Raw genomic sequence first — 26,374 nt, 5'->3', positions numbered from 1 at the left:
ACAGAATTAAACTCTTCTTTAACAGCATATGCTTGCCTTTTTACATCTTCTTTCTTTTTGTTCTTTATCTCAGCAATTCTCCTTCAGACATGAATAATGATAGGGCACCTAGTAATCACACAGTAGTGAACACTATATTCCACCCAGATGAACTTTGCAGAAGCTAGCTATTTCAGTAAAGAAAGCTAAGGGTAAGATTCTCCTCCTTCATACCTTGCACAGTACCTTGCACCAGGAATAGTTCCATTTACTTCAATAGCACTACTCAGAGTAAGATACTACTCAGTTTCAGTAAGAATGACAGAATTTAGCCCTACACTGGAAAAGAAAAGGGGCCTAATCCAAAACCCATTTACATCAGTGGAAAATCATCCCTGGGTTTCAATGGGTTTTTGATCAAATTCAAGATACAGAACATTTGTATAGTTTTGTTGACTAATTATTTGATGATTGTATTAATAATACCTAGCTCTTGCATACCTCTTTTTGACCACAGATCTGAACCTCTCAAAGGAGGTCAGTAACATTATCCCCATTTTACAGATGGGGAAATATAGTCACAGAGATGGGATGTGATTTGCCCAAGATCTCTCAGCAGGAGAGCCAGGAATAGAACCCAGGTCTCCTGAGTCCCAGTCCAATGCTCTTAAGAACCAGAAAATATTTTTTGATACTGATTTTGTCCTTTTATCTTTACCAGAAATGTGTATGATGCTCTTGGTTACATGGGTTTATGACATCCTTCTCACGATGACAATAGGTCAGACCTGTTGATTTTTATTCAGATTTTAAATGCGTCCTGGAATTTGAGACAGAATGCAGTGATATACAGCAATCTCTTTCTTAAATGACTCACCATTTTCATTTAAAATAAATACAAGGGTGAGAGAACAGACACGAGCTGTATCCCTACAGCACCAATTACTACCTTTTCAACCCACCTAATAAATATTAAGCCCCTTCTTGCACTGGTTTTTATTCATTCAAATAGTGATCTGTAGGCAAGGTAGCCTGCTCCCATGTATTTTAATAAATCTGCATTCTTAATCAAATTACCAAACTGAAAGAACAATTAATTAAATCCACAAAAGCAACTTCAAATTTAAGGCATATTAGCCTTTCTAGCCCACTAGTAACTTTCCTATTTCTAAAACCATTTTAAATTCACTTGCTTCTAAAAATCTCCTTTTGGAATTCCCGCTAAAGTAATCAGATCCTTTCTGGTTCTTGTCCTTTGTTAGACTTTAGCTACCTGAATATTTTTAGCCCTGAGTTGGATGTGATCCTGCCTCCATAATTTCTGCAGCTTCTCATGTAAATTCCATGCCTTTCTTTGTCATCTCTCACTTCTTTCTCAACACAGAGGCTAAGACCTTGTTTAGCAGTGTCCTTGTGTGTGATTGACACTTGTCATCTCTTGCAGGCTTTCTTAGCCATGGTCTATTCAAACACATTCTTATTCATAATCACTTATGGTATTTCTTCCTCTCTCATATTATTTTAAACCTCTTAACAGCTTTGAACAATATTTTGCCCTATATAACTCTCATGTTTGTTTTATCTTGTTTTATATTCATGCTGGGCCAGGCTCTGTGAGCCTTTCAAGCTATATTTTTGAATCCAAAAGGGTTCTATGTGAACTTACAGATGTATATTAATCTACACTGATATTACATTACAGGGGTCAGAATCTGACCCTGGCTCCAACCCCATGGTGTCCAGTAGTGCAGGAAGAATATGTACAAGTGGAAATATTCTCTGTTGATATGCACAGTTTTGTTAATATTGGCCCAAATCCCACAGCCCTGAGTCAGGCAAAGCTCATACTGGCGTTCTGCTCGACTGAGGACTGCAGGATTTCACCTGCTGAGAAGATTTGGGAACAAAACCGCATGGACTTAGTTAATGCAGATGCCTGTAAAAAGTGTTATTCAATTTCAGAAGACAACATTTAATGCAAATATTTTTTTAAAAAAATCAAACCAGCTTCATGGTGATTCCTTGCTGCACATTAAAATAATGAATATTTGCATTTATGAATATGAATCAAGCAATTCAGCTCACTCTGATGTTACCAATTTCTGTTAGAAAAAATGCAAGAACAGTAAACAAGAAATTACACTGAACTCCAATTTTTTAGCTTAATGCAACCTAGCTTTAGCTAAGTTTATATTTTGAATATGGAAGGGACTGAAAGCTTGTTCACAATTTGTCTTTTAGAATTTCAGACCTGCTGATCCAATGTATTTGTGTTCTCACTGAAGACAGACTTTTTTCCCCCCTCTACTTGGTTACCCTAGAAACTGAGGACGAACGATTTATCTAGGGGCCTGATCCTGCTGTTGTCATATAAAACACTCATTGCCTTAGAGGGGTACCTCAATTTTGGTCCAGCACTGGTTGATTATCTGGCTTTAAATTGGGTGGATCAAGTGCATGAAGGGACAAACCAATTTTTTTCTCACGATAAATAGCAGAAGTCATGACTGAATTAGTTGCCTGATGAAAAGAGTGCTTGCCTAGGAAACAGACCTGAAGAAGAGCTCTGTGTAGCTCGAAAGCTTGTCTCCTTCACCAACAGAAGTTAGTCCAATAAAGATATTACCTCACCCATCTTGTCTGTCTGGGAACCAGTCTGTCATTTAAGGGCCTGAACATGAGGTGCTTGAGCTTCCTCAACTCAGTGGGAAGTCGAGGGAAGTTGAGAGCACTTGACATCTCTCAGGATAAGGCCCTTAGTCCCCCATAATACCAAAGTATTGCAGGGCCCTGCAGTGTGAAAAGATCATCACTGTCATAAAAATACATAGAAACTTTAAAGAATTCTCTCTAAAATACTGAATACTCTGGTTCTCTGTCTGCTCAGCTTTTATTTTGTCTGACAGCATGAGCACCCTGTTCTGTTTTCACTGTTTTTAATAAAAAAAATGGCTGACCGAAAGATTTGTATACCACTGTATTATTATCATTATTTAATACTAGTATTAGAAGGTGACCCATTCCTGTTTGGTGGCCCTTCTGTTGGTGGCATCTGACTCGGATGATGAAAATGAACATGCATCGGTCTGCACTTCTTTGGATGGTTATCAAGCAGAACCAGTCATCAGCATGGATGCATGTCCTCTGGAATGGTGGCCAAAGCATGAAGGGGTACAACAGTGCCATGTAAATGCACGTTCTCACTTTCAGGTGACATTATAAATAAGAAGCGAGCAGCATTATCTCCCATAAATGTAAACAAACTTGTTTGTCTTAGCGATTGGCTGAACAAGAAGTAGGACGGAGTGGACATGTCGACTCTAAAGTTTTCCATTGTTTTGTTTTTGAGTGCAGTTATGTGTTTAAAAACAAACTATGTTGGTAAGCTGCACTTTCACAATAAAGAGAGAGCACAACTGTACTTATATGAGGTGAACTGAAAAATACTATTCTTTTTTACAGTGCAAATATTCATTATAAAAATAATATAAAGTGAGCACTGTACACTTTGTATTCTGTGTTGTAACTGAAATCAATAAATTTGAAAATGTAGAAAACATCCAAAAATATTTAAATAAATGGTATTCTGTTGTTTAACAGTGTGATTAAAACTGCAATTAATCACGACAACTTTTTTAAACCTTGTGATTAACCGTGATTTAATTTTTTAAATCATTTAACAGCCCTACTGTCGAGATATGATGCTGTGTGGAGTGTGCTGTCCAGTGTGTCTCCTGAGGAAAGCAAAACCACTACACATGACTCTGAAGTCTAGATAATGCCTAGGCAAGTTTTAATGTTTTTAATTGAGTTGCTGAGGCAGCCAAATGTAACACTTATTAATATCCCAGATTTTCCCATTTGTTTTGTTTCCAGTCAGTAATGCTTTTCTTCACAACATTCTTACTACTCTACTGAGACTCCTCCTATGTAATTAACTTCCAAAGTAATTCTTAAGTGCAGCATTCTATTTACATCCAGTAATTATCAGATGACATGTTCTGCCTTTAGCACTATCCTGCACATGTGGCTAATCAAGCAGTTTATAGTTAGGCTTATGTCCAGAAAGAATAAATGCAGATATTCCTTATTAATGCCCCTATCTGGCAAGGGGCTGAATACTCTCAATGCCCATTGACTTCACTGGGAATTGGAGGTGCACAGCACTTCCCTGGATCATGCTCTAAAATAGTAAATGTAATAGGGTATGCAAACACCACTCTGGACAACAAGGGGTTAAAACAGTGCTCTGGGATTAGTCAGCCCAGCCCCACCACAGCTGTAAGACAGGTACAGGCTGGAGGAAGAGTTAAAAGGGCACAGACCAGCTCACTTGTTGGTGGACCAGGGAAGAGAACAGACCTTCAACCTCTGAGGAAAGGTGAGAACTTCCCTGACAACCACTGCTTGATAGTCCCTCCCTGAGAGAGATGCATTCCTTGCTCTCTTACTAACTCACTCTTTTTGTGTAAACACCCCTGGCTTTCTGTTTATGGATTACCCTGGAGCGGGAGAGATTTTGAAGTGATCTGGCCAGAGGGCCAAGTCACAGGAAGGGGCAGGCCACCACAGAGAGCAACTAGCAACAGATCCTAGTGGAGAGATGCCACGCCATGCCCAGTCATGAGGAGGTGCTGGCGGTGAGCCAATCCCTGAATGGTAAGATACAAACTTTCTGGCTGTTGTACATGTTAGTTGCTCAGTTAAAATATACACATTCTGTACTTTTGGAAGAGCCTTGATGCAGGAGATGGCATCTTCTGTAATTATGGTACTGATGAGAATCCCCAGTTTCTCTTGTCTATATGATGCTGTTATGGGCTTGATGCAGGAATTACTGGGAAAGATTCCATGGCCTGTGTTATAAATGATCATTACAGCCTCTTCTGGCTTTAAAATCTATAAATCTGCAACTGGCCATACTGTAAATACTGCTCCTGAACACATCCTAAAAACTACTGAAAGCTGCATTTAGTGCTGCTCTCATTCTATGCTTAGGTAATTCGCTTAATACAACATTACCATTTTTACTGGAATACAGCTCCTTTACGATATCAAGAATCTTTTGAATGGAATATGAACACCTTACATTATTAGGAGTCAAAGGTCATGTCTGTCATTTAAAAAGATAATTTTGCATGGATTGAAACTACAAATTCCTTGCACCTAGACTTTAATGCCTTGGTATTTTGACCATTTCAGGAAACTTTTCTCTCCTCTAATAATAAAACAACAAAAATGAGGAAATACTTAAACAAGAGTTATCAAATACTTTGCAAATGATGAAATTAAAACCCAGTACATCAATTCACAATAGAAAAAAAGACAAAATATTGTGTAGAAGATAAATATAACTTCCACTTACTTTCTTTGTTTTGTCCATTGCCTTCAGTATAGAAACATTTAGGTCTTCTAAGGCAGACAGCACATTTTCATACTCTCCCAAATGCCGAGAAAAATATTCTGGAAGAATAAATCATGACTCCAGTGACCTTTCATCTAGGATTTAGGTATTAGACCCAGCTAGTAAAATAAATGTAACAAACAGCTCACCATGTTTTGAGTGTAATGGAAATATATACTTCCCTAAATAACTTTCAATATGGGATGAAACTGAAGAGCTTTTCCATAAAATTCTATTTTATCAAGGAAAGTAATTAACATAATTATATTTGTTTTTCTTTTAGCAGCACTGTGTGTTCATTTGAGGGAACTGGGATTGTACAGTGAATAGGGCATAGGATTATGAATTGAGAGACCCTGAGATCAATTGCGGCTTGACAGCTCAATTAATATCTCTGCACCATAGTGTTAGATGAAAAATAGCTCTGGTGCGTATATGCATGCTGCAGTCACATCTCCGATTGCAGTGCAGACATACCCTGTGAAGTTTTTTAGTTAGATGTGAAGGAAACAAAAAGTCAGTGGAGTCATAATGGATAAGATTGAGGAGAAATTAGTGACAAAGGTGATATTGCTTAGAGCCTGAATTCAATTATTTGCCTCATTATTCACAGAAATAAGTGGAATGTAGTGTGATCCTGGAAATGAAGATGCATTTTATTTGGAGAAGAGGGAAATAAAATATGGAAAAGCTGTAAAAAAAATCACTGGAGTGAGCATGTGGCTATTTCAGATTTTCAGGGCAAAGGGCTCAGATGAATTCAGTTCCAGAATTATGAAGACCAAAGCAGGGAAGATGAGAAACAAACTACTGGGAATTTATAAGAGATTTCTGAGGATGTTGGAAAGATCAGATGTCATGAGAGCAGCTAATATAGTCCATGTTTAATCAAAGTTGATAGGAAGAACAGGATACCTTTAAACCTTATATGCCAAATTCTGCATATAGCATTTACAGTCGGACAATGGAAGAGGAGTCTGCTTGCATGGGCCTGACTGCAGAATTGGAGCCTAAGTGAGTGCACAGTTGCAGATGTAATAAGCCGATCATTAGCAGTAAACTATAAATCAAAGCCGTAAAAAAAAAAAGGGCACCCCAAACCATTATCCTCCTTTTTGAGGTCAGCTGTAGATAATTTTGGCCAGCTCCTAAGCTGCTGTAAATCACCATATCTCCTTTGACTTGAGCTGAGGATCTGGCCTTGTGTTATTTCAGCCATGTACTCATTGCATTTCACCTTAAAAAAAATCACTCATTCTCCCCACATTTGGTCACAGTGTTGCATTAGAGCTACATGCATACATGCTGGCATTCAAATGATTGTGGGTATTTCACAGTGACCTTCTAAAAAGCTTTTTTTTTATTTTGTTTTGTTTACAAGAATAGTGATTTTTGACAATTTGTGGGTGGATTTGAAGAATTTCTCTGAACTGTGTACTTCTTGTTCTGCAAGCAGCATTGTTAACATGATTCTGTTAAACTAGCTCAGGAACAAAAATAAGTGGCTTTCAGGGAAGCACATGTGGTCCACAGCTTTTGTGGGGCAAATTCTGCAGCTGGTGGGGAGTTTGACTTGATTAAGATTTGGCAGAATTTGTCAAGTTGGAGGGGAGTAACAAAGCCATTGGAAATGCTGATGCTGCCTAAGCATTTATACTTGAAGTAATGGAATAATTGGAATTAAAGTTGCCCAGCAATAAGCAAATAAAGTAGAGCAGAGAAAAGCACTTTTGAATTATACAATAATGAGAGAAATATTCATGAAGTATTTTTGCAGAATTCTCTAGCAGATTCCAATTTAGTCTTAAAGGTTCATTGAGCCATCTCCATTTTTCCCAGGAGTTCAGACCATGTAGTTTATGCACTTGTTCCATGTTATCAAAGAAAAAAATGAGCTCAGTCCACATGATGTGTTCACATGCAATACAAGCCTGTTGCAGTCTTGTTGTATGGCTGTCTTTGAAAAGGGAACTTACCACAGAGTTCTTCTGTGTCAAGGTTGCTGAAAAGTTAAGAGTACATACATATAATTAATCACTGTTCTTTTGCTTTATTAGTAAGGAGTAAGATAGTAAGATTCAAAGAGTGACTGGACACTTCTCTGGATATTCATGTTATCTATATTTGCAACAATATATATAAAATAAAGTAGTTTCAGAAGGATAAAAACTTTGTTTCAGAAGTTATGCCAATCTCTAATTATAAGGGACTAGAACAAGACCTTTGAGAGCCAGATCAATCCACATATGTCTACTGCTGAGTTCTTACATCTTGCTCTGAGACTTCTGGTATTGGCTGCTGTTGAAGACAGAATACTGGACTAAATGGACCACATATCTGACCCAATAAGGCAATTCCTATGTTCCTTGCTAGTTCCATAGAAATTACCTTATTGTAGTATCTGCACCTCAATATAATTGTGACTGGTACTTCAATATCTAAAATACATTGTGGTGCTTATAATAGTATTTGCAGTCATGGATCTTCCATATCTCACAAAACTCTTTACAAACAAGTAAGCCACATCACATTTTTGTGACTTAGGGTAGGTATTATGCCATGTGAAAGTGTATAGGAAAAGTGAAGTACCCCTTTCAGGGACAGGCTGATACCTGCAGATAATCAACGAGGCCCTGCCCCACCCTGATGGCTGAGCCCTATAAACAGGGCCAGGAAGCAGAATTGACTCAGCCAAGCAAAGTAGAGTGGGGAACAGAAGCCAAGTAGGCTGCAAGGGGTGAGGGTTGCTTTCTGAGTACACCTATGCAACAAAAAGACTCATGGCAGGGAGTCTCAGAACCCAGGTCAAATGACTCAGACTCATGCTGCAGGACAAAAATAACAGTGTAGGAGAGGCTTGGGTTTGCTGGGTTTCAGAGACTGGGCTCCAGCCTGGGCCCAAATGTCTACACTGCTATATTTAGCTTCACTGTGCAAACCCAAGTCAATTGACCCAGCTTTGAGACTTGCAGCTGTGGGTTGTGGTTTTTGGTGTGTAGATAAGCCCCAAGCACCAGGAGAGAAGCCTAACCTGACTTGGAGACTGGTGAGTGGACTAAGTTTGGGAGCCCTGAACAGGGTCCTGATGAACAGTTTGTTACAATGATTCCTGTCCTGAAACCTGATTAAAAAGGGGATATGGTATTTTTGTGAATATGGCTTCTTTCCTCGGGTGGCTAAAGAGACTCTTTTGCTGCTGCACTGGGTGAAATTAAAGTGGGGCACATCAGTAGTGCCATACTGGGCAGTAAGGGGATGTGTAGGGACTGCCCACACTTTTACACACCCATTTCACAGACTAGTAAACTAAGGCATTTGGAGATCACACAGTGAGTCAAGGCTAAGCTGCCAACTGAATCTGGAGTCCTAACACACAGTAAGGATTTATAAACATGTTAAAATTTCCTAAATAGTTTAAAAATTAGTTGATTTAAGAAAACATCCATCTGAAGGCTTTTCTTTCCATTTTGGGATTAGAAATTGGTTTGAGTTACTGAACTGTTTGATACATGTCATCTAACTATGTTTTTCCTGCTCCTCAAAAAAAAAAAAAAAATTTTTTTTCCAGATCTCTCTACCTGGAAGCGACAGACAGTCCAAACTGGACTATCTCTCTTTATCATTTGCTTCTGATATATTAGAAGCATGTTTGCTCCATTGAAGAATTTTTACAGTGAATTAAATGGAGCTTTCCCAGGACCATGTTTTTGTTATGTATTTCTACTGTAATGCAGTAGGGGCTGTGAAGTGCAGTGTTGTTTTAACAGTCAATGGAGGCTATTATTAAAACATAGTACTCCACATTACACACATCATGCAGGATTGCTGACCTTAAATGACACTTGCTCACAGTTTGTAGTTTTTCCCCTAAATTAGTATATTTTTCAGTGTCTTTTATGGAAGGAAACTTGTGTCTCATTGCCACCATTACAAGCCCTTGGGTATGCACTTGAAACCTTTACAAAATGAGTGAAAATTACAGAGAGAGATAAAGCTATTAGAAGTGATTTTCTAGGTCTTGGGGGTGTCAATCCAGTGAAATACCAGGAATTAAATGAGCTTGCAAAACTAAAGAATCCAAAGTAATTTAAGATCTAGCAGTTCAGCATCCAGACTCTTTTTCATGGCAAAAAATAAAACCTGAAGCGTACTGTACTGTAGAGCAGAAGGAACATTTTTCTTTTTTGATACCTTTTATCTTTGTCATTCTTTCTTCCTTCTCTTTCTCTCTGCAGCCTAGTACCACTGTGAGCCTACTACCTTTACTAATGCACCAAATAGAAATAATAAATATTAGAACATTATTGAATCAACTTAGTGGTACACAATCTTCTTTCTATTGTATTAATGTCAGTCATTTTTTACTTATGTTGGTTACCCTTCCAGTACATTGAATGAAATTTAATTGGTCTACATTCCTCTGATACTGCATCTCTACTTGGTAATTTCTTAAAATAAAGATTTAAAAAATGCAATAACAAAAAACCCCTCCAAGAATAAAAATGAAAATCAGAAGGATGTTCAGAAATGCAGTTTTCAGTGAAAATGTTTGCTTTACAGATAGGAGAATTCACAAAAGTTAAAGGAAGAATACAGAGGCAGATAAATCGATTTTGTTTCTTGAAGCTGATCATGGGGTAAGACTCACTTTCATCTCATCAAATGGACGGATTCTTTTAAGTAGGGCTGAAATGCTATATTTTTAATACCTGGAAGTCCAGATTTTCTGCCCTGCAAGCATTTTAATAATTAAAATTCCCTTATTTACATGCATCCTTGCTTTGCACTTCACACCCAGGTTTTTCTCTGCTTAGGTGACACTCTTGATTGAGTTACTGAATATAATAGATTTTAAGGCCAGAAGGGACATTATGATGATCTGTTCTGACCTCAAACATAACATTGCCACCTGTTCAGGTTTTCCCAGGATCATCCTTTTTGTGGTAGTTGTTCTGGGAGATCTGTAAGTGTGCTCAATATATGCTAATAGCTGTCTAATGTTATGGGTTCCAAAGCATCCCAAATATCCTGTGTTTTTGTACATCAGAAGTGGCAATCCTACTCCTACCTATCACAGGGCAGAGAACCTCACACAGTTATTTCTGTGTCAAGCCCATAACTTCTGTTTGAGCCATGCTGTAAGTTATGGGAGGAGATATACCCATTCCAGAAACCCACCTTTCATGCTGACTGCCTGGTTCTTGCTGACTTTCTTCAGCAGAGGCCTACCCTCTCACAGGAACTTTTTCTGTGCCTGCCTTTTGAATGTGGCAGAGGTGTGTCATTGCTAAAGCAGCCATTTTGTAACTGGCTGCAGCAGCGCCCTCTCTTCCATGTGGTAAATTCTTAACTCCCATTATGTTCCCCTTTTCCTACTCTTGAGGAGATGGTATATTCTTCTCACTCCCATACTACAGCCAGAAAAGTCCCTTATCTCCATCAGTGCGGTCCTTTCAGGTTAACCTGCAAAATCACCCTTCCCCATCCCTGATGAACACTATCTGTATTCTGAGTGGATCCAACTTTAGGAGCAGATGGTTAGCTGCTTTGCCAGCTTTTCCTCACTCCCACAACTTCTGCCCATGCCAGTCATCAGTGGTGTTCACATTCTAGCTCTGTGTTGTATGAGGGTGTAGTGGGCCGGCGTGGCTCCCCTCCTCCCTGGAGAGGGTTGAGCCCCGGCAGAGGCCAGAGTGGGCGGAGCTATGGAGCTCTGAGCCCGCCCTTCAAAGGGTCAGGCGGTGACCCGGAACTATAAAAGCCGGCCCTCAGAGCTCAGTCAGACCCCAGCGGCCTGAGAGAACAGACGCCCCTCCGGGAGTTCGAAACTGGGAGACTCTGGCGAACCAGGGAAGCCACCCAGACTGGCTGGAGCTTCCCCGTGCTCACTACTAGGAGGAGCCGCCAGAGCTTCTCTGCACCTGCTGCTACCCAGAGGAGCTGCCGGCGCTACCGTGGCCCGAGTACCCCGAGGAGCTCCCGGACCTACCACTCAGCCCCGGTCGTAATGAGCCTATGCTCCTGGACCCCGCTGAGGCCGACGTTAGGACCCAGGTAGGTCCTGAGGGGGAGTACAGAAGTAGCCTGGGGCAGCCGACCCTAGTCAGGCTGTGGTGTTGTCGGAGCCTATGTCAGTGTGTTGCGGCCAGGAACCCCACTGACTGATCAGTGGAGTGACAGCCGCTGTTAGGGCCCCAGGCTGGGATGCAGTGGAGTGGGAAGGCCTGCATCCCCTCTGCCACCCCCCCCTCTTCCTGGCCTGAGGAGGGCAATAACTGTTACTGTTGCTCAGTCCTTCCCCAAGGCCTGAGCTTACGGACTCAGCATTTGCTGCCCTGCCCTGACCAAGGGCTGAGCCTGAAAACGATTACCATTGCTCAGCCCTGATCCAGGCCTAAGTTTACTGACTTTGTGTATGCTATCTGGCCTGATACAGAAACCAGCGCCCCGCGGTCGTTATGGCTCAGCCCTGCTGGAGGGCCTGAACCCCTCACCCGCTGGGCGGACAAATACTGCAGGGACTGCCAGGCTAGCTTCCCAGGCCAACCAGAGTAGAGTGGGCCGGCGTGGCTCCACTCCTCCCCGGAGAAGGTTGAGCCCTGGCACCACTCACTTACAGAGGGCAAACCTCCATGGCATATAAGGGCAAACACAAGGCAATTTCCGGGGTGCACGGGTCGCACAACACAGGAAAAAGAGCATTAAATGGGGCCTAACTCACCAGGGGACATCAGACATTGCTGGTCCAGGCCAATGGGGGTGGCAGGAAGCTGTGGCCAGCAAATCCCTCGGCCCGTGCCGCTTCCTGACTCCCATTGGCCTGGAGTGGTGAACTGTGATCAGTGGGAGCCGCAATTGGCCAAACCTGCGGACACAGAAGGAGGGCCGCGTGCCAAAGTTTGCCAATCCCTGTATTAGATATTCAATTCAGTGATTCCATAGAGTTTAAAATCATCAAATTTTGATGTAGACCTGTTTATAAGCCAACCCCTGCTCTTTGAGTCACTTTTTTACCAAAAATATTTGGCTTACAATCGAGTATATACGGTACCTATTTTTGTAGGATTTTTATATTGAACTGTCTGTAAACTGGTGACACATCACCTTAACACCTTTCACCCAGATAGGATCATGCCAGCCTGTGTAATATATCTGGATTGTTGTCACAGACTCAGTCTCTGCAATATGCAAAACACTGAATATTTTAAAAATTGTTTGTTTAAGCAGTTTTCCAAATGGCACTTGCTAAAGGTGACTTAATTCAAACTTAACTGGATCAAGTTGCATAGCTCCAAGATAGGCCTCACACCTGATTTGTTTGAAAACCTTGGAGAAAAGTGCAGCAAGGCAAAATAAGCAAAGTCTGGATAAGACTCAATGGTAATGCTGAGGGATGACTGACCTTCCAAAATCTTCAAGACCCAACTATCCTGAGGAGAGGAAGTGACAACATCAACAACCAGCCCACGCCAGCTTTTGACTGTTTTCTCCTTGCACCCAAAGGAGGCCTGTTAGGAAGAAGCACTGTGCCAGCTGAACATCACCATCTGCTGCCTTGCCTACGCTTCCAGCTCCTACTCTGCAAGAGTCAAGAAGACAGTGGGAGCAGGAGATTTGCAACCCCTCACTTGTATTAAGTATATATATTTTTCCTTTTTCTGTGTTTCCTTTTTAGCTGGGAGCTGTCCCAGCCTTTTTAGTTTTAGAGTGTGTAAGTGAAAGCATGGGTGTGTGTGTGTGAGCACCCATAAAGGTGCCTGAAAGAAAAGTTCTCCAGGCTTAGCCAGGTTTAAATGTTGTTTAATAAAATTATTCATTAGTGTGTGTGCTGTATTTAAAGTCCTGAGAGACTTGAAATTGTCATCTCTAATTTCTGGTAAATAAGGGTTGTTAAATTTCTGTTTAGCATGCTTGTCAAAGTCTGTGTTAGAATATCTATGTTGGGGAGGAGAGGGTTAGCCACCACAGAGGGATTGAAATCTAAGAAGAAAACTAATTGGATATGAGGTTGAGACATTAGATAATAATTTAAGATACTTAACCATTCAAATTATAGATTTTGACTGACTTTGGTGAAATCTTTTTAGGGACTTATAACCATTTGACAGATACCTTCTTAGACTCCTTTTTGGAATGTATAAGGATAATTTTTAGTATTGATTTGATGACTTAACTTTATTCCAATACTGAGACTAATTTGATGTTGATTTGATGTATCTTATTCTTACTGTAGTTAGTTAATACTATGAATAGTAGTTTAGCTTTGGTGATGTGTGTTCTTGATTTGATTTTAGTTTAAAGGTTTTATTTGTTTTATAAAACTGATATTGAGTCACATTTTCTTTCAAAAAGCAACCAGAATCCAGAACCTTTGAGGACGTGGCGGAGACACCAGCTGATCAACCTAAAAGCCTGACCTGCCCTATTAGGAAGCTGGATCAGTCTTTGGTTCTCACAATGGCCACTTGACTCCATCGTTAGACAGGCATAGGTACTTCCATATGGTACAACATACTGAAGTCATTGTTCTTTGTGTTACTCATGCCACTTACTGGAATTTTGGAAGGATACTTAGCAGAAAAGAGCCATCCCTAATGTTTAAACTAAGTGCTAATAGATAAAAAGATATAAACTAAGCCAAAGCTGAAACCATACGGAACAATCACTGCAACCTGTGCTGCTTCACATCCTCTCTCCTAATTTCTTCCTGTGGAGAAGAAAGCAAATCAAGGCTTGCTTCTTGACACTTAACGTTTAAAACCTCTCACAGCCTGTCTGCCTACCGGGCTTCCTGTCCTCCTTCAAATTCCTCCTTAAACCTCACTTCTTTCATACTGATTGATGTTTCCTTCTATCTAAGGTACTTATCTGAGAGCCTCACAGTCGCTGAGTATATTTATCCTCACAAAACCCATGTGAGTTTGGGAAGTGCTATGAACCCCATTTTACAGATGGGGAAATGAGACAACCAGACAGTGATTTGCTCTGGCAGACACAGAATCAAACCTAGGGATCACACTAGTGCCCAAATCACTGTACCATCCTTTCTTATCTATTGTACCTGCTACCCATTGAGGTCCCATTGTCCTTTGTGTTCAGACTGAGTTAAACAGTACAGTACAGGGCAGAGACCCTGTAATTTTGTATGTCTGTGATTGTTAGATACTATTAACATTAATAATATGTATCTTCAATCAGCACAGGCATGAGTAAACCTAGAACATTTTGTTCTTCCCAAAAAGGCATAGCTAGCTGCAGAATCCCCTGTAAGTAATTGGGGACTTAGAGGATATGGGGGAAATAGAGGTGGAAAATGCTCAGCACAGGGTTGTGTCTACAACATAACTCAGATTTGCAGTGCACAACTTTTCAATGTTCCCTTTGGTATACATGCCAAGGAATGCTATAGTATAGACTCCAGTCTGGTAATTCTGAACATATGTTGTTTACAGTATTTTCCAGATGACTGGCATTCTGATTCCAACACTACAATCATTCTGATTCGTGATGAACATACTAGGCAGTGTATACTGGAGAGCATACATGTCACATCAGCACAATTATTTTCAGAATCTCTGCTGCCTATTACACACAGTATTTTTCACCTGCCTGACTTTCTCTCTTAAAACCCTCTGTGCCTAATATGAAGTTATTTTTAAGGACTATTTTAGGTATTCTTTTGAATACTCTTCCCCACCCACATCACATAGTTGAACATATCTAATATCCAATAAAAGACCAGTCTATCCTTGTGCTAGATGCAGTGAGGGTAAGTGCTGGCAGAGGTCCCTGATGGTAGAATCTCCAGGAATCCCAGATGTGGCAGTGCAAAGTAGCTGCAACCTGTTCTTGGCTCCTCTTTTATAAGGGATAAGGGCTTCCCACAAAGAGGGCCTGGCTAGTGCACTGATCCAGTGCTACTCTAGAATATCCACCACCTAAACTCACACAGAATCTTGTTGGGATTAAAGCTACCTCCACACCAGCAGATAACCAGCACAGGGCAGTTGCATTCAGGATCTCCATGGAGTGCAGTGAGTTTTGCTGGCACAGGGAAATGTAACTTACATTTGCTCATTATAGGAAGCAGTTATGCACAAGGTAGACATAATGATGTAAAGAAGGTTACATAAACAGACTTTATTGAAAGCTCTGAATAGTATTTCAAAGATTTTCATAAGCCAGTGTCATTTAGACATTTCCCTACCTATGACTCTAGTCTCATAATAAGGGTTTAGAAATTAATTGCTTAGTTATTAAAATCTTTGTGTTCTGCAGTCATTCTGCTATCAGGGATTATTGTTTAATTCTGGTAGTTGGACTCATCTGCTTCTTCCTAATGTTCATGGTCCTATGCTCATTGTGATAGAGGCAGGAACTCTGGGGCCGGTATCTCTTATTGTTATGCAGAGAATAATTAGTTATCACTCTCTCTGATGTGGTTACAACAGAGAATGAAATTGTCCTGAATAATGAATTGAGACAATATAATATACAATACTCAGACAATCAAATAAACCTATAAATATACATTATAAACTGCTCCCTTGCACCAGAGGATGATTCACAAGAATGCAATGACTGTGCAGCTGACTATGCTAAATCAGTACTTCATCAGTCTAGTCATCAAAGCTCCAAATATATCTATGTTGCTAATAAGAGCCTTAAGAGAACTATAAAAAATGGATGCACATAAAAAAAAGTAAAATCCTCAACAATGACTACAGAGCCAACACAAAGAGGGAAACAGGGACCATCTATATCTTTTCTGAAAGTAGAGATGAGCAGAATTTGGAGTTTTTATCCCAGGGGAAATTCCAGTAGTTGTCCCCCAAATAGAGACAAAAAAATTCAATTTTCACAATTCTTGCAGTACAGAAATTCCAGACATTTTTTTATCTGGAAGTGTCAATGTTTTGTTTCAACATTTTTGATCGAAATAAAACATTTCAGTGTTCCTCAACTTGAAATGTTTTGTTTTGGTTTATTGAACTGACCTGAAGTGCTTCAGTCTGAGTCACTTTAACATTAAACTGCACTGTGCAATAGTGGCACAGAGCCTCATGGGAGTTGTAGGTTGGGAGCCTGATGTTCCATTCTCCTCTATGGGTCATGTTTCCTGGTAGGACTACATATTCACTGATGCTCCTAGAGTCTCATGCCTCTCATGATGCACAGTACAGCTTGCTTGGAGGGAAAGCCATGTTGTATTATGGGACATACAGTCTTCCTGGGAGCATGGCCCAATGGAAAGCATGGGGCCCTGAACTACAACTCTCACAGTGCAATGTGCTGATAGAAAACTATAGTTGAATCAGTTCAACAAAATATTAAAAACATTTGAGTCAGGACAACAAAATGAAATATTCCAATTTGGGTAAAACTGCCCCAAAGTAAAATACTATGTTTAGATTTTTCCCAGAGGAAAATTGAAAATTTTCTTCAAAAATGAAATTTTCCTCTTCAGAATTTCAGATTTGCAGAAATTGTGTTTTTTCCTTTGGAAAATCATTCCAACAGAAAATTCCCAACCAACTTTATTTGCACTCTGTTCAGAGAAGCTGTATCAGCATCAGAGCTGTGCTTTGAAATCTTGTATGTCCACATTATTGTGTATAGCAGTTTTTTAGTAGCCTTGGCGGTTCATGAAATATTGGACTATAAAATCAGATCATTCTGATTATCATCTTGCCTTTTCCTCCACACTTAGTTTTAGAGCTAAAATCAATGCTATGTATAATCTGAATGTTTATAATCCCTATTGACAAACGGTATAAAATATTAATCTCTGGTTCTGAGAGTTGATGAGAATATTGCTGCAAAATTCATGCTTGAACAGAAGTTTAAGCAAAATGACACAATTTTAAAAGGTGGCATCACCTCATTCATTATACTTTTTTTCCAGTCTGTTGTTGAATGTTAAATATGTACATTTAACTTTTCAACAGTTCCATAAAATTTTAAGAAAAAGTTAGTATTTGTCCATCAACTGCAATTCAGCAAATTGGAGAGACTGTGTTCCCATTCAGCTGCTTTTATAAAGCCTGTCTTATTTCCATATTGTATTTGGGAGGAAAAAAGATGATGGAGGTCAATATTTTCTCCCTTTAACTTTATTGGGCAGTTGTACATCCTCTTGCATATGGAATCAGAATGTCAGCAGCATGGGACTCAGATGGACGCTCTGATTTTGATGGAAAATCAGGTAAGGGATAAATATTGACCATTCTTAAAGTTTTGCTGAACTATTGAAGATTTATAGTTTACATTCAGTAACTCTCACAACTGGCACTAACTTGCACATTTTTTGTAGCCTTGGCAGAGTGTTATTTGTATGCCATTGTACTGAATAAGTGTAGTACGCTAAACTCCAGGGTAATGCAGATTGATTGGACCACAGGATCAGAGGGCTGGATCATGACACATTGCTACCTGCCCAGTGTTAGAGGCCTGACGTATCCTCTCGGTCCTAGTATGGAGCAAGTTTGGGGCACGTTAGAAAGACAGTGAGGAAAGTTTGCCAAGTGATCACACAGAGGAATTGGATCATCAGGAATGTCAATCTGGTACCTTTCATGAGCATTAAAAGGGGGACAGATTCTCTGCTGTGTCCAAGATCCACTCAGCGCAACAGAGTGGAAGTGGCAGGAAGGTGCTTATGGTTCCTTGATACTCTGCTCTATCCCTCACATAGTTTAGAGTAGCCTAGGCATAAGTTACAATAGCTCCAACTGGCAAGGTCCCCAAGTGATGTTCACTATGTGGGGGTAGCTGGGCAGCAGTGTACTTTGTCCATGTGCCTGCCATCACATATCCCCAGCACTACTTCTATGCCATGTCTGCAGGAACTAGGGGAGTAGCTCTGACGCTGGCTGTGCCAGCTCTTCACTCATGGGGATTTGCATGCAGTTTCTGTTCCTTTTGCACAGCAGAGTGGGGCTGAAAATATGGCCCAGTATCTTTAAAATAAATCTTCAAGAATTATTACCCACTGGCCCATTTCAGTCAGCTGTGGGTGATGCAGTTATCCCACTGTGTCCTCCTGTCAATCATGAACATAGAAACCTGGTTACAGTCTGATGGCAGTTCTTATTTTGTAACCCTGACAGATATTCTTGTCATCTTCTGACAACTTTTCCCAAAGATGCCATTATTAGAACAATTACTGTGCAAGTGTAGAAGGCACTAGTGGGAGTATTTGCATTTGTAATAAGCTCCAGAAATTATTCACAGTAACCAAGAACTATTTCAGAAATTCCCCCTGGATGGATGTATGGGCTCCTTGTCCTTTACAATAAAATTAAGTCAGGGTTTGAGGGCTCAGAATTAGTGACAGCCTGAAAATATGTACATAGAGTTTGTCCAAGAAAATGTATCACAACCTGAATAGCGGTGTATAGAGCTATTATTATGGCAAAAAGACATGCTTTCAGAACGGTGTGTTTTGGAACTTTGAAGACTGGGGACAAGGAAGGGCTTGGATGGCCCTGAGTAAATAGGTTCACTTTTAAAATTCCAACAAACTGAAATTAATATCTGAGGAACTGCTGAAGCTGTGATTCTAACATGTGGCCATGAAAGAGGCCTTGCATCTTGGTTTAATGCAGGCTAAGGTGCCCAGGAGTGGATCTGAAAGGGTGATCTGTATGCCACTGTAGTGGAAAAAATGCAGCACACTAAACTCCAGGATAACGTGATTGATTGGCCCGCCAGATCTTAGGGCTAGATCGTGACACATTGCTACCTCCCCCATGTTTGGGGCAGTGGCTGTTGTGCTGCGATCTGGTGTCCCCATTGCTACAGGGAGCAGTAACCTGCACTAGGTCTATTTCTGTGGCAGTATACATTCTGCGAGATACCAGCACAATTATGTTATCAGGTGCATTGTGGTGACAGAGCTCAATGTCTGAACTCGCCCCCTCACCCCCCAAATCATCTCATCCTGCCCCTTGCATACGGAGGAGACATAGCCACTCTGAAGAGCCTTCTTTCCCTCCTATGCTCTTTTATGGGTCACCTTGCACCCCCATACTCCCATGTGCTGCTGCACTAGCTGGACCATTTATAAACATATTGTTGTTTGTTTGTGCAGTGTATTCTCTCCTCTCCTCAGGCAGTAGCACAGATAATAAGGAAAGCATTTTTGAGTCATACAGCATAATCTACTGTGAAGTTGTGATATGGTATAAAATAATTTTACTTTAATATAATTATCTTGAATTAAGTTAGTGAAGAGAGACACAGGAAACACTATAATATGTTTGGTGGCATTGATGCCAAACATAAGCCCATGTTGAAAGTGCTTTCCTGAATTGGGATGTTTTAAGCATGTGCATAAAGTTAAGTACATACTGGCATGTTTAGGGGAATTGGGGCTTCAGTGACATTTTCTAAAAGTATTACAACCCAATGCACTTAGGAAGGAAAGAGCTATACTGGGTTTACAAAGCAGGTGAGGGCTTACTAAAATACTAAGATATAAAGATTCTAATAGGGATAATGAACTCATTGTTCTAGTGCTTAGGTTCACATGATTACAATAAAAATGTTGCCTTCCTTCCTTAATAAATGTAAATTTAGCAATTGTGGGAAGGAGGAGGTTCACAGGTGATTTGGGTTTGACATAGGCTTTGATTTAGTGAGTTATAATTCAAAGGCCAAGAAGCAACTGAATATAAAAAAAACCCCAGTCCTGAACCTTGTGTGGGCATTTACACTTGTGCCAAGTGAATATGAAGTGCTACCCAGTCAGAATGATGGTGTTTTACATTCACTTGGCACAGGTACCAATGCCCACAGAAGGGAAACTAGGTCCTTGAACTTTCAAAGTACTATTTTAAGTAGCGCTTGGTGAAGAAGAGCCAACAATGAGCCTGGCTCAACTCCTGTGGAGATAGGAAACCATATTATTAGAATGGAAGACCAATAAATTCTGAAGTGTGTATACCAAGGAACGCTGTTACACAGCCGTTGATCATGTGAGCATGACAAAAGCACAAGTGACGTGATAAAATTGCCAGTGGTGAACATAAACTGAATATACAGCCAAACCACCTAGCCAGAAATTGATGTAGGTGGCACTTGATCCGCAAGGAGCTCATGTCCCTTTGTGATTTGCCATGGTGAAGAGTGATGATGAAATGCATACCTTATTATATACTGTGGCCCTAATCCTCAGGTTTGGTTGAATTGCGCTTTTGTGTGCGGCAGGAATAGACAGCTGCCCAATTTTGGAGCCATCCTAGATAGGTCCACAGAGTTAATTAGAGCTGACGAATCTTAATCTTTTTCTTAAAACAGTAAAAGGAAAGCTCTTTGTCGCTGAGACTTTGTATCTCACCTTTTAGCTTTCCATGAATTTCTGCAGAGATTAGTATATCCTTGACTACTGAGGTACAATGTGGGAGTGCCTAAAAGTTAAGGTTACTATAAAAGGCACAAATACAAGTGACTTTCAATGGGAGTTGAGTCCTTTATGTCTTTAAAAATCTCTCCCTTACACCTTACCATTAATAATGGTAACAAAGCCAACAATATCACACACAAAATTTAATGCAGATGAATAGCTAAGTGGGTGCCTCCAAAAGCAATTGTTTTGTGTAAATTACTTGTCAGGCAGAATGTCTTAGTGGCTTAATAAAAGCAGTCTGCTAGCCTTTTATCTGTAAGCCTGGTTTTTAATCCAGTTTAAAGCACAGAGGCTCTGAATAATCAGAAAGTTGTTTGTTGAAGGTCATTCAGATTTCATCTGCCACAAAACTTCATCCTCTGTATTGTCCCTCCTGTCCTGTCTGACAAATAGTCTTGTCCCAACAACTCCTGATTTCCTAAGATCCAATTAGTCCACTATCCCTATGTCTTTATGTGGCCAGTACCACGTGGCTTTGGGAGAAGGTGTAAAACTCTCATAGACAATTATGAAATAATCTGCCTATGGGGAATGTTTCTGGCTAAATCCAAGAAGTTAAATGATTGGTTAGGAATAGTTTATAATTTTATAGCCCAGTGATTCTCAGGACTGACAGATTTAATCTTTGCAGTAAAATGATCACTAGGAAACAAAATATTCTTAAGGGTAACAATATATGGAAATACACTCAGTTTGGTATCACATGAGTAACTAATTCAAGTGACATGACTCATTGAAACCCAACATTTTTAGATTATATTTGTAATGCATAGATATTAATCTTTGTGTCATGCACACACTCCTTCCTGTGTCAAAAGAGGGTGTGTGTGTGGGGGAGAAAACAGAAGCTAAAAACATACAGTAGTAGACTTGCATGTTTATGTTCCACTGTCCTGATGTTAATAACAATTATTGTATTAAACATCTTGCTTATTTTCTTCATTTTTCTTCAAAAAATTAATATAGACTTTAAAAAAATTAACTATCTGTGTACATACACAAACAAATCACAAGATACATGTCCACTGAAATATAAATTTGCAACTTAGAAAAAATCCTCAGCTGCTGTAATGTGTCATAGTACAATGAAGTCAAGGACAAAAATTTTAAGGACAAATCCTTGACTTCAATGGGACCGGAGCAGGCCTTAAAAGAGATGTAAACTATTCCTGGGGGAAATCTGTGCCAGTGCAGAAGGTTGCAGAAACTAATGTGCATGCAGAATTTCCTTTTCTCCACAGAAATGGGCTGCAGTGCTACTATCTGCCACTAGGGGCCACTGGACTTGGCAGAGCCCAGGTTGCACATAGAAGACGCTGCTGGGAGGAGGGAGAGGTAGCTAGAGGGTTCCTGGCAGCTGCAGTTCCCAGTATGCCCTGAGGGAAGGCGAGGGTAATGCATAGGAAACTCTACAAACCAGGGACCAAGCATCATGCTGTTTCTCCCGCTGGATCCCTGGGCTTGGGTGAGGGGAGGGGATGAGTGTCTGGGCCAGGGGTCCCCCACGGCTGGGCTCTGGGGAGGGACGAGGTGTGGATATCTGAGCCGGGGGAGGGGCGCCCATGGTTGGGTTTTGGGAAGGAGGGGTTTCAGATGTATTGGCTGGGGGGAGGGGTTGTGGGTGTCTGGCTCCCTGGATAGGCTATGGGGGAGGTGGGGGGAAGTGGGCAGAGAAATAGGAACTGGGTTGTCATAGTGGTTGCTTTAACTCTCTACTCCTGGGGGAAATTTTGTGTGTGTCTGTATTGTTACAGACATACTTGCTGACTGGTGTATTCTGAAATAAATTACCAAATAATTGAAACTAGTGTGCTTATGTAGTGTTGTTTTGACAAATAAAATTTGCAGAATTTTAAAATATTGTGTGCAGAATTTTTAATTTTTTGGTGCAGAATGCCCCCAGGAGTAGTAAACATAAAGCTAACTTGCGTGAATAATATGTGCAAACGTCAGACTAACTCTCCTGCAGACGCTAACCATTAATGGCAACGATCAATCACCACTCCGTACAACAGTAAGTTTTGCTCCATGATGTTGCATTGGTGTATAATTTTTACATGGCTTTCTTCAGGTAGTTAAAGTAACTGAGGCAGCAGCTGGTTATACATTTACTTTGCTAAAAGATAAGATTTGTTACAAACTTAAGTGCCACCTGATATGCACCAAACAGTAAGGTGCAGAGCTTACACTGAGTTTCCTGAACAGGACAGGCATGACCTTAATTACTGCAAAACGAAGACTAGTTTCCTTACTGCGTGCCTTAATGTACCACTGACAATGTGCTTTGCTTATTTCAATAGTCAGTAGTATCCAGTATGTGCACTGCTTAATTTTATTCAGCTCTATGGTATTGTAATATCTATTCCATTAGCTTTGGTCTACTACTCTTTTCAAATATCTAGATTACTAAAATGCAGTTAATCCCCCTCTTCTAGCAAATTGAGGTGACAAGACCCAAGAAGTATAGCTTTAATACCTATTTGGCTTAGAGAGTTCACTCAAAGGCATTAAAGTCAACTGGGTTCCTCCACACTTACAGCAATGTATATGTTCCTATCTTTTTATTTTTAAATGATTTATAGACTTTTTCCATGGCACTCACCCCAATAAGATCTGATTGCCTCACAAACATCACTGCATTTATTGTTACAACTCATCAGTGAGAGAGGAGATTTGAGGCATCGGCAGATTAAATGACTTGCCCAAGGTCACAGAGTAAATCTGTGTGGCAGACCCAAGAACAGAACTCATATCTCTTGAGCCCTAGCTCAGTGATTCAACTACGAGACCATTCCTCCACTCTAGCGTTAGGCTTCAGGATACAATGCCGTGGTCCCTTGAGGGCACTCACTCTAGGCTCCAGTCTCCACAGCCATCATTTCTTCTGGCAGAGCACCACATCTCTGTCCCTTCTGACCAGGATTTTTCCAGGCTGCACAGTTCCCTGCCTAAATTGTGATATCTTCAGCAAGCCAGACTGCCTGAACATGGATGGCTTTTGCCTTTTGCTGAGTAAGACAATTTAGCTTTAATAGAAATGATCTATCTTAGAGATTTTCATGGCCTCCATCACCCTGGTATCCAAGCCCCTCACTGTCTTTGATATGTTTATCCTTCACACCCTTGTGTGGTAGGGAAGTGCTATTATCCCCACTGTGCAGATGGGGAGCTGAGACGCAGAAAGAGGAAGGGTCAGATTTTGAAAGGAATGTAGATGCCTAACTCCAACTGATTTCAAATGACCCACCCAAAGTCACACAGGAAGTCTGCAGTAGAGTAGAGGGTCGAACCCAGCCCACTCAAGTGCTAGGCTTGTAGTTTATCAATGTAACATCTTACCACAGGCCATTGCCCAGGAAGTCCTAGAGCTCTGCCCTAACCACATAACCAAATTAATAATAAAGAATAGGAAGGATGAGCTGTGTGTCTCATTTCCTGTAGAATTCCAGAGAGGTGAAAGCACCTTGTAGATAACCTGGTTTGAAGGTGTGAGGACTGAATAAATTTCTGGAAGAGCTGGATGACCAAAGGCATAAGCCTCTATGGGGACATTTTAGTGTATGGAAGAGAGAAGTGCCCTCTTCGGTAAGTGGTTGGCTAATTAGTAGGATAAAAGTTGCATATATTGAGTTCTAGGCTTCCTCTATGTGTGGATTCTGCTGCTTTGATTGTGGACCATGAGGAGCATGTTAAAAACAAATCTCTTTGTTTTACATCATATATTTAGGGTGTTGCTTGTACACAAAGGTTATAAAAAGGGACAAACCAATAGTGTTCATCCTCATGGCATAGTACTGCTAAAAAAACACAGGAAAGATACCAGGGAACTCCATTGGTGAAGGTGAACACAAATAGAGAAGACTTCCAATCCCACCCATTACAGCCAGGCAGCTGAGAGGGACTCCAAGACTCTGCTCTGGCTTTTGTAATTTCTTTCTGTCACCTTTTTCTCCACCATTTTGTCAGCTGAGGCTAAGTGGAACAAAAGATTTGTCCGTGTTGTTGTATCTAAAATCAGTTTTTGATCTGAAACACTAAAATGGGAGGAAAGAGGATTTCACTGGAACCTATCAAAATGGCTCTTCAGTGGGCTAACAGGTGCAGCTACATGGGGGGAAAAAAGATTTTCCAGACCTCTCCAACCCTCTCAAGATGGACTACCCTAGGGGCTTTTTTGATGCAACTCATACAGGGTCTCATTCTGCCCCATAGCATTCTGTGGATCATATCCATATCCCATATGAATTGATGTAGCTCCATGAAAGCAGCTGAGGTTCCTCCATTGTCATGGCTTACATGGAGCTAATAGATTTACACTAGCTAAGCATTTGGCCCTGTATTTTCAGGAGCAGCTTGGACACAGACTAGGCTAACTTTGACACCCTTGAATGTTGAAGTTTCAAGTGGAATGTTTCACATGGCTCTTGGGCTGGGGTGTGAGGGGAAGAGAGAGAGAAAAGGATGAGACTGAGAGTCGTCTTTGTTTTTTATTTAACTGGATTAAAATGTGAAAACACCTGTACAACTGTTCACTTGCTGGATGTATCCAAGGTACAGCAATTTTATTCTCATACTTCCCTATTGAACCGCAGCTTTGAGCTACTTAGCAGCCATAAGCATAAATCAAGAATTTCATTTTCTTCTCTAGGATAATTTGCAAGTGAGAGGCATCACAGAATGGATGGTTTAAGACTGTTTGACATGTACATGATTCTTACATTTGCATAACAAAACTTCATAAGGTTCAATGAACACTTTGATCCTTTTCTGAGCCAATGTGTTAATATCAGACATTTTATGTAACCTGCCCTTTTCAGCAATTGTGTGTGATGCTAATTAGTGACATTTTGGCTTTCTTCATGCATGTGAACTTGTGTTCTGGGTTGGAAAACTGTATTAATAGGGACTCAGGATTCATACTGCATTGTCCAGGTTGTCTTTCTCTTCATTAACTCAATCAGATTTCTGGCATATTGCCACATCCCTCCATCATACTGTCTCCTGATGAGAGAGTCTTCAAAGGCAAAAGGGGTCTATGGAAAGCCCTAAAAATTAATTTTCTGCATTTCTGTTGGGATGAAAGATCAAACAATGTCTGATACTTGCCAGCTGCAAAGTCAGGCATAAAATATTGTATTATGTAAGAATACAAAACCTCATCACTATTTCAAAACTGAAGCTTTTGTATTAACTATGGGTATGTTCTGTCAAGTGACTATTGTAAAGAGTCACACTCTTAAAAGGAACCTTATTATCCCTCCCTCCTGCCTGACTTCTTGATACTGTACCCACTAAGGGGAAGTGGATGGAGGAGAAGCAGCAGATGTGGTATATCTTGACTTTAGTAAGGCTTTCGATACTATCGTGCATGACCATCTCTAAAGAAACTATTTATTTACAATCTAGATGGAGCTACTATAAGGTGAGTGTAAAACTGATTGGAAAACTGTTCCCAGGCCTGGTCTACACTACGCGTTTAAATCGATTTAAAGAGCGTTAAATCGATTTAACGCTGTACCCGTCCACACTACAACGCCCTTTATATCGATATAAAGGGCTCTTTAAATCGATTTCTGTACTCC

At 40.5% G+C, this 26,374-nt stretch overlaps 1 protein-coding gene across 1 annotated transcript in view; it reads right to left on the bottom strand.

Annotated features, from left to right (window-relative positions):
- Positions 1 to 26,374, bottom strand: part of NECAB1 (N-terminal EF-hand calcium binding protein 1) — a 140,236-nt gene that overhangs the window by 60,309 nt on the left and 53,553 nt on the right. The window contains exons 4-5 of the mRNA XM_032795324.2: positions 7,360 to 7,385; positions 5,345 to 5,442 (exon numbers count right to left, since the gene is read on the bottom strand). Coding sequence (XP_032651215.1) covers positions 5,345 to 5,442; positions 7,360 to 7,385 — 124 coding nt within the window. The remainder of the gene's footprint in view (positions 1 to 5,344; positions 5,443 to 7,359; positions 7,386 to 26,374) is intronic.

This window comes from Chelonoidis abingdonii, chromosome 2 (genome assembly GCF_003597395.2).
Source record: "Chelonoidis abingdonii isolate Lonesome George chromosome 2, CheloAbing_2.0, whole genome shotgun sequence".
Taxonomy (NCBI): Eukaryota; Metazoa; Chordata; order Testudines; family Testudinidae; genus Chelonoidis; species Chelonoidis abingdonii.
This window is presented reverse-complemented; position numbering and strand designations above follow the sequence as displayed.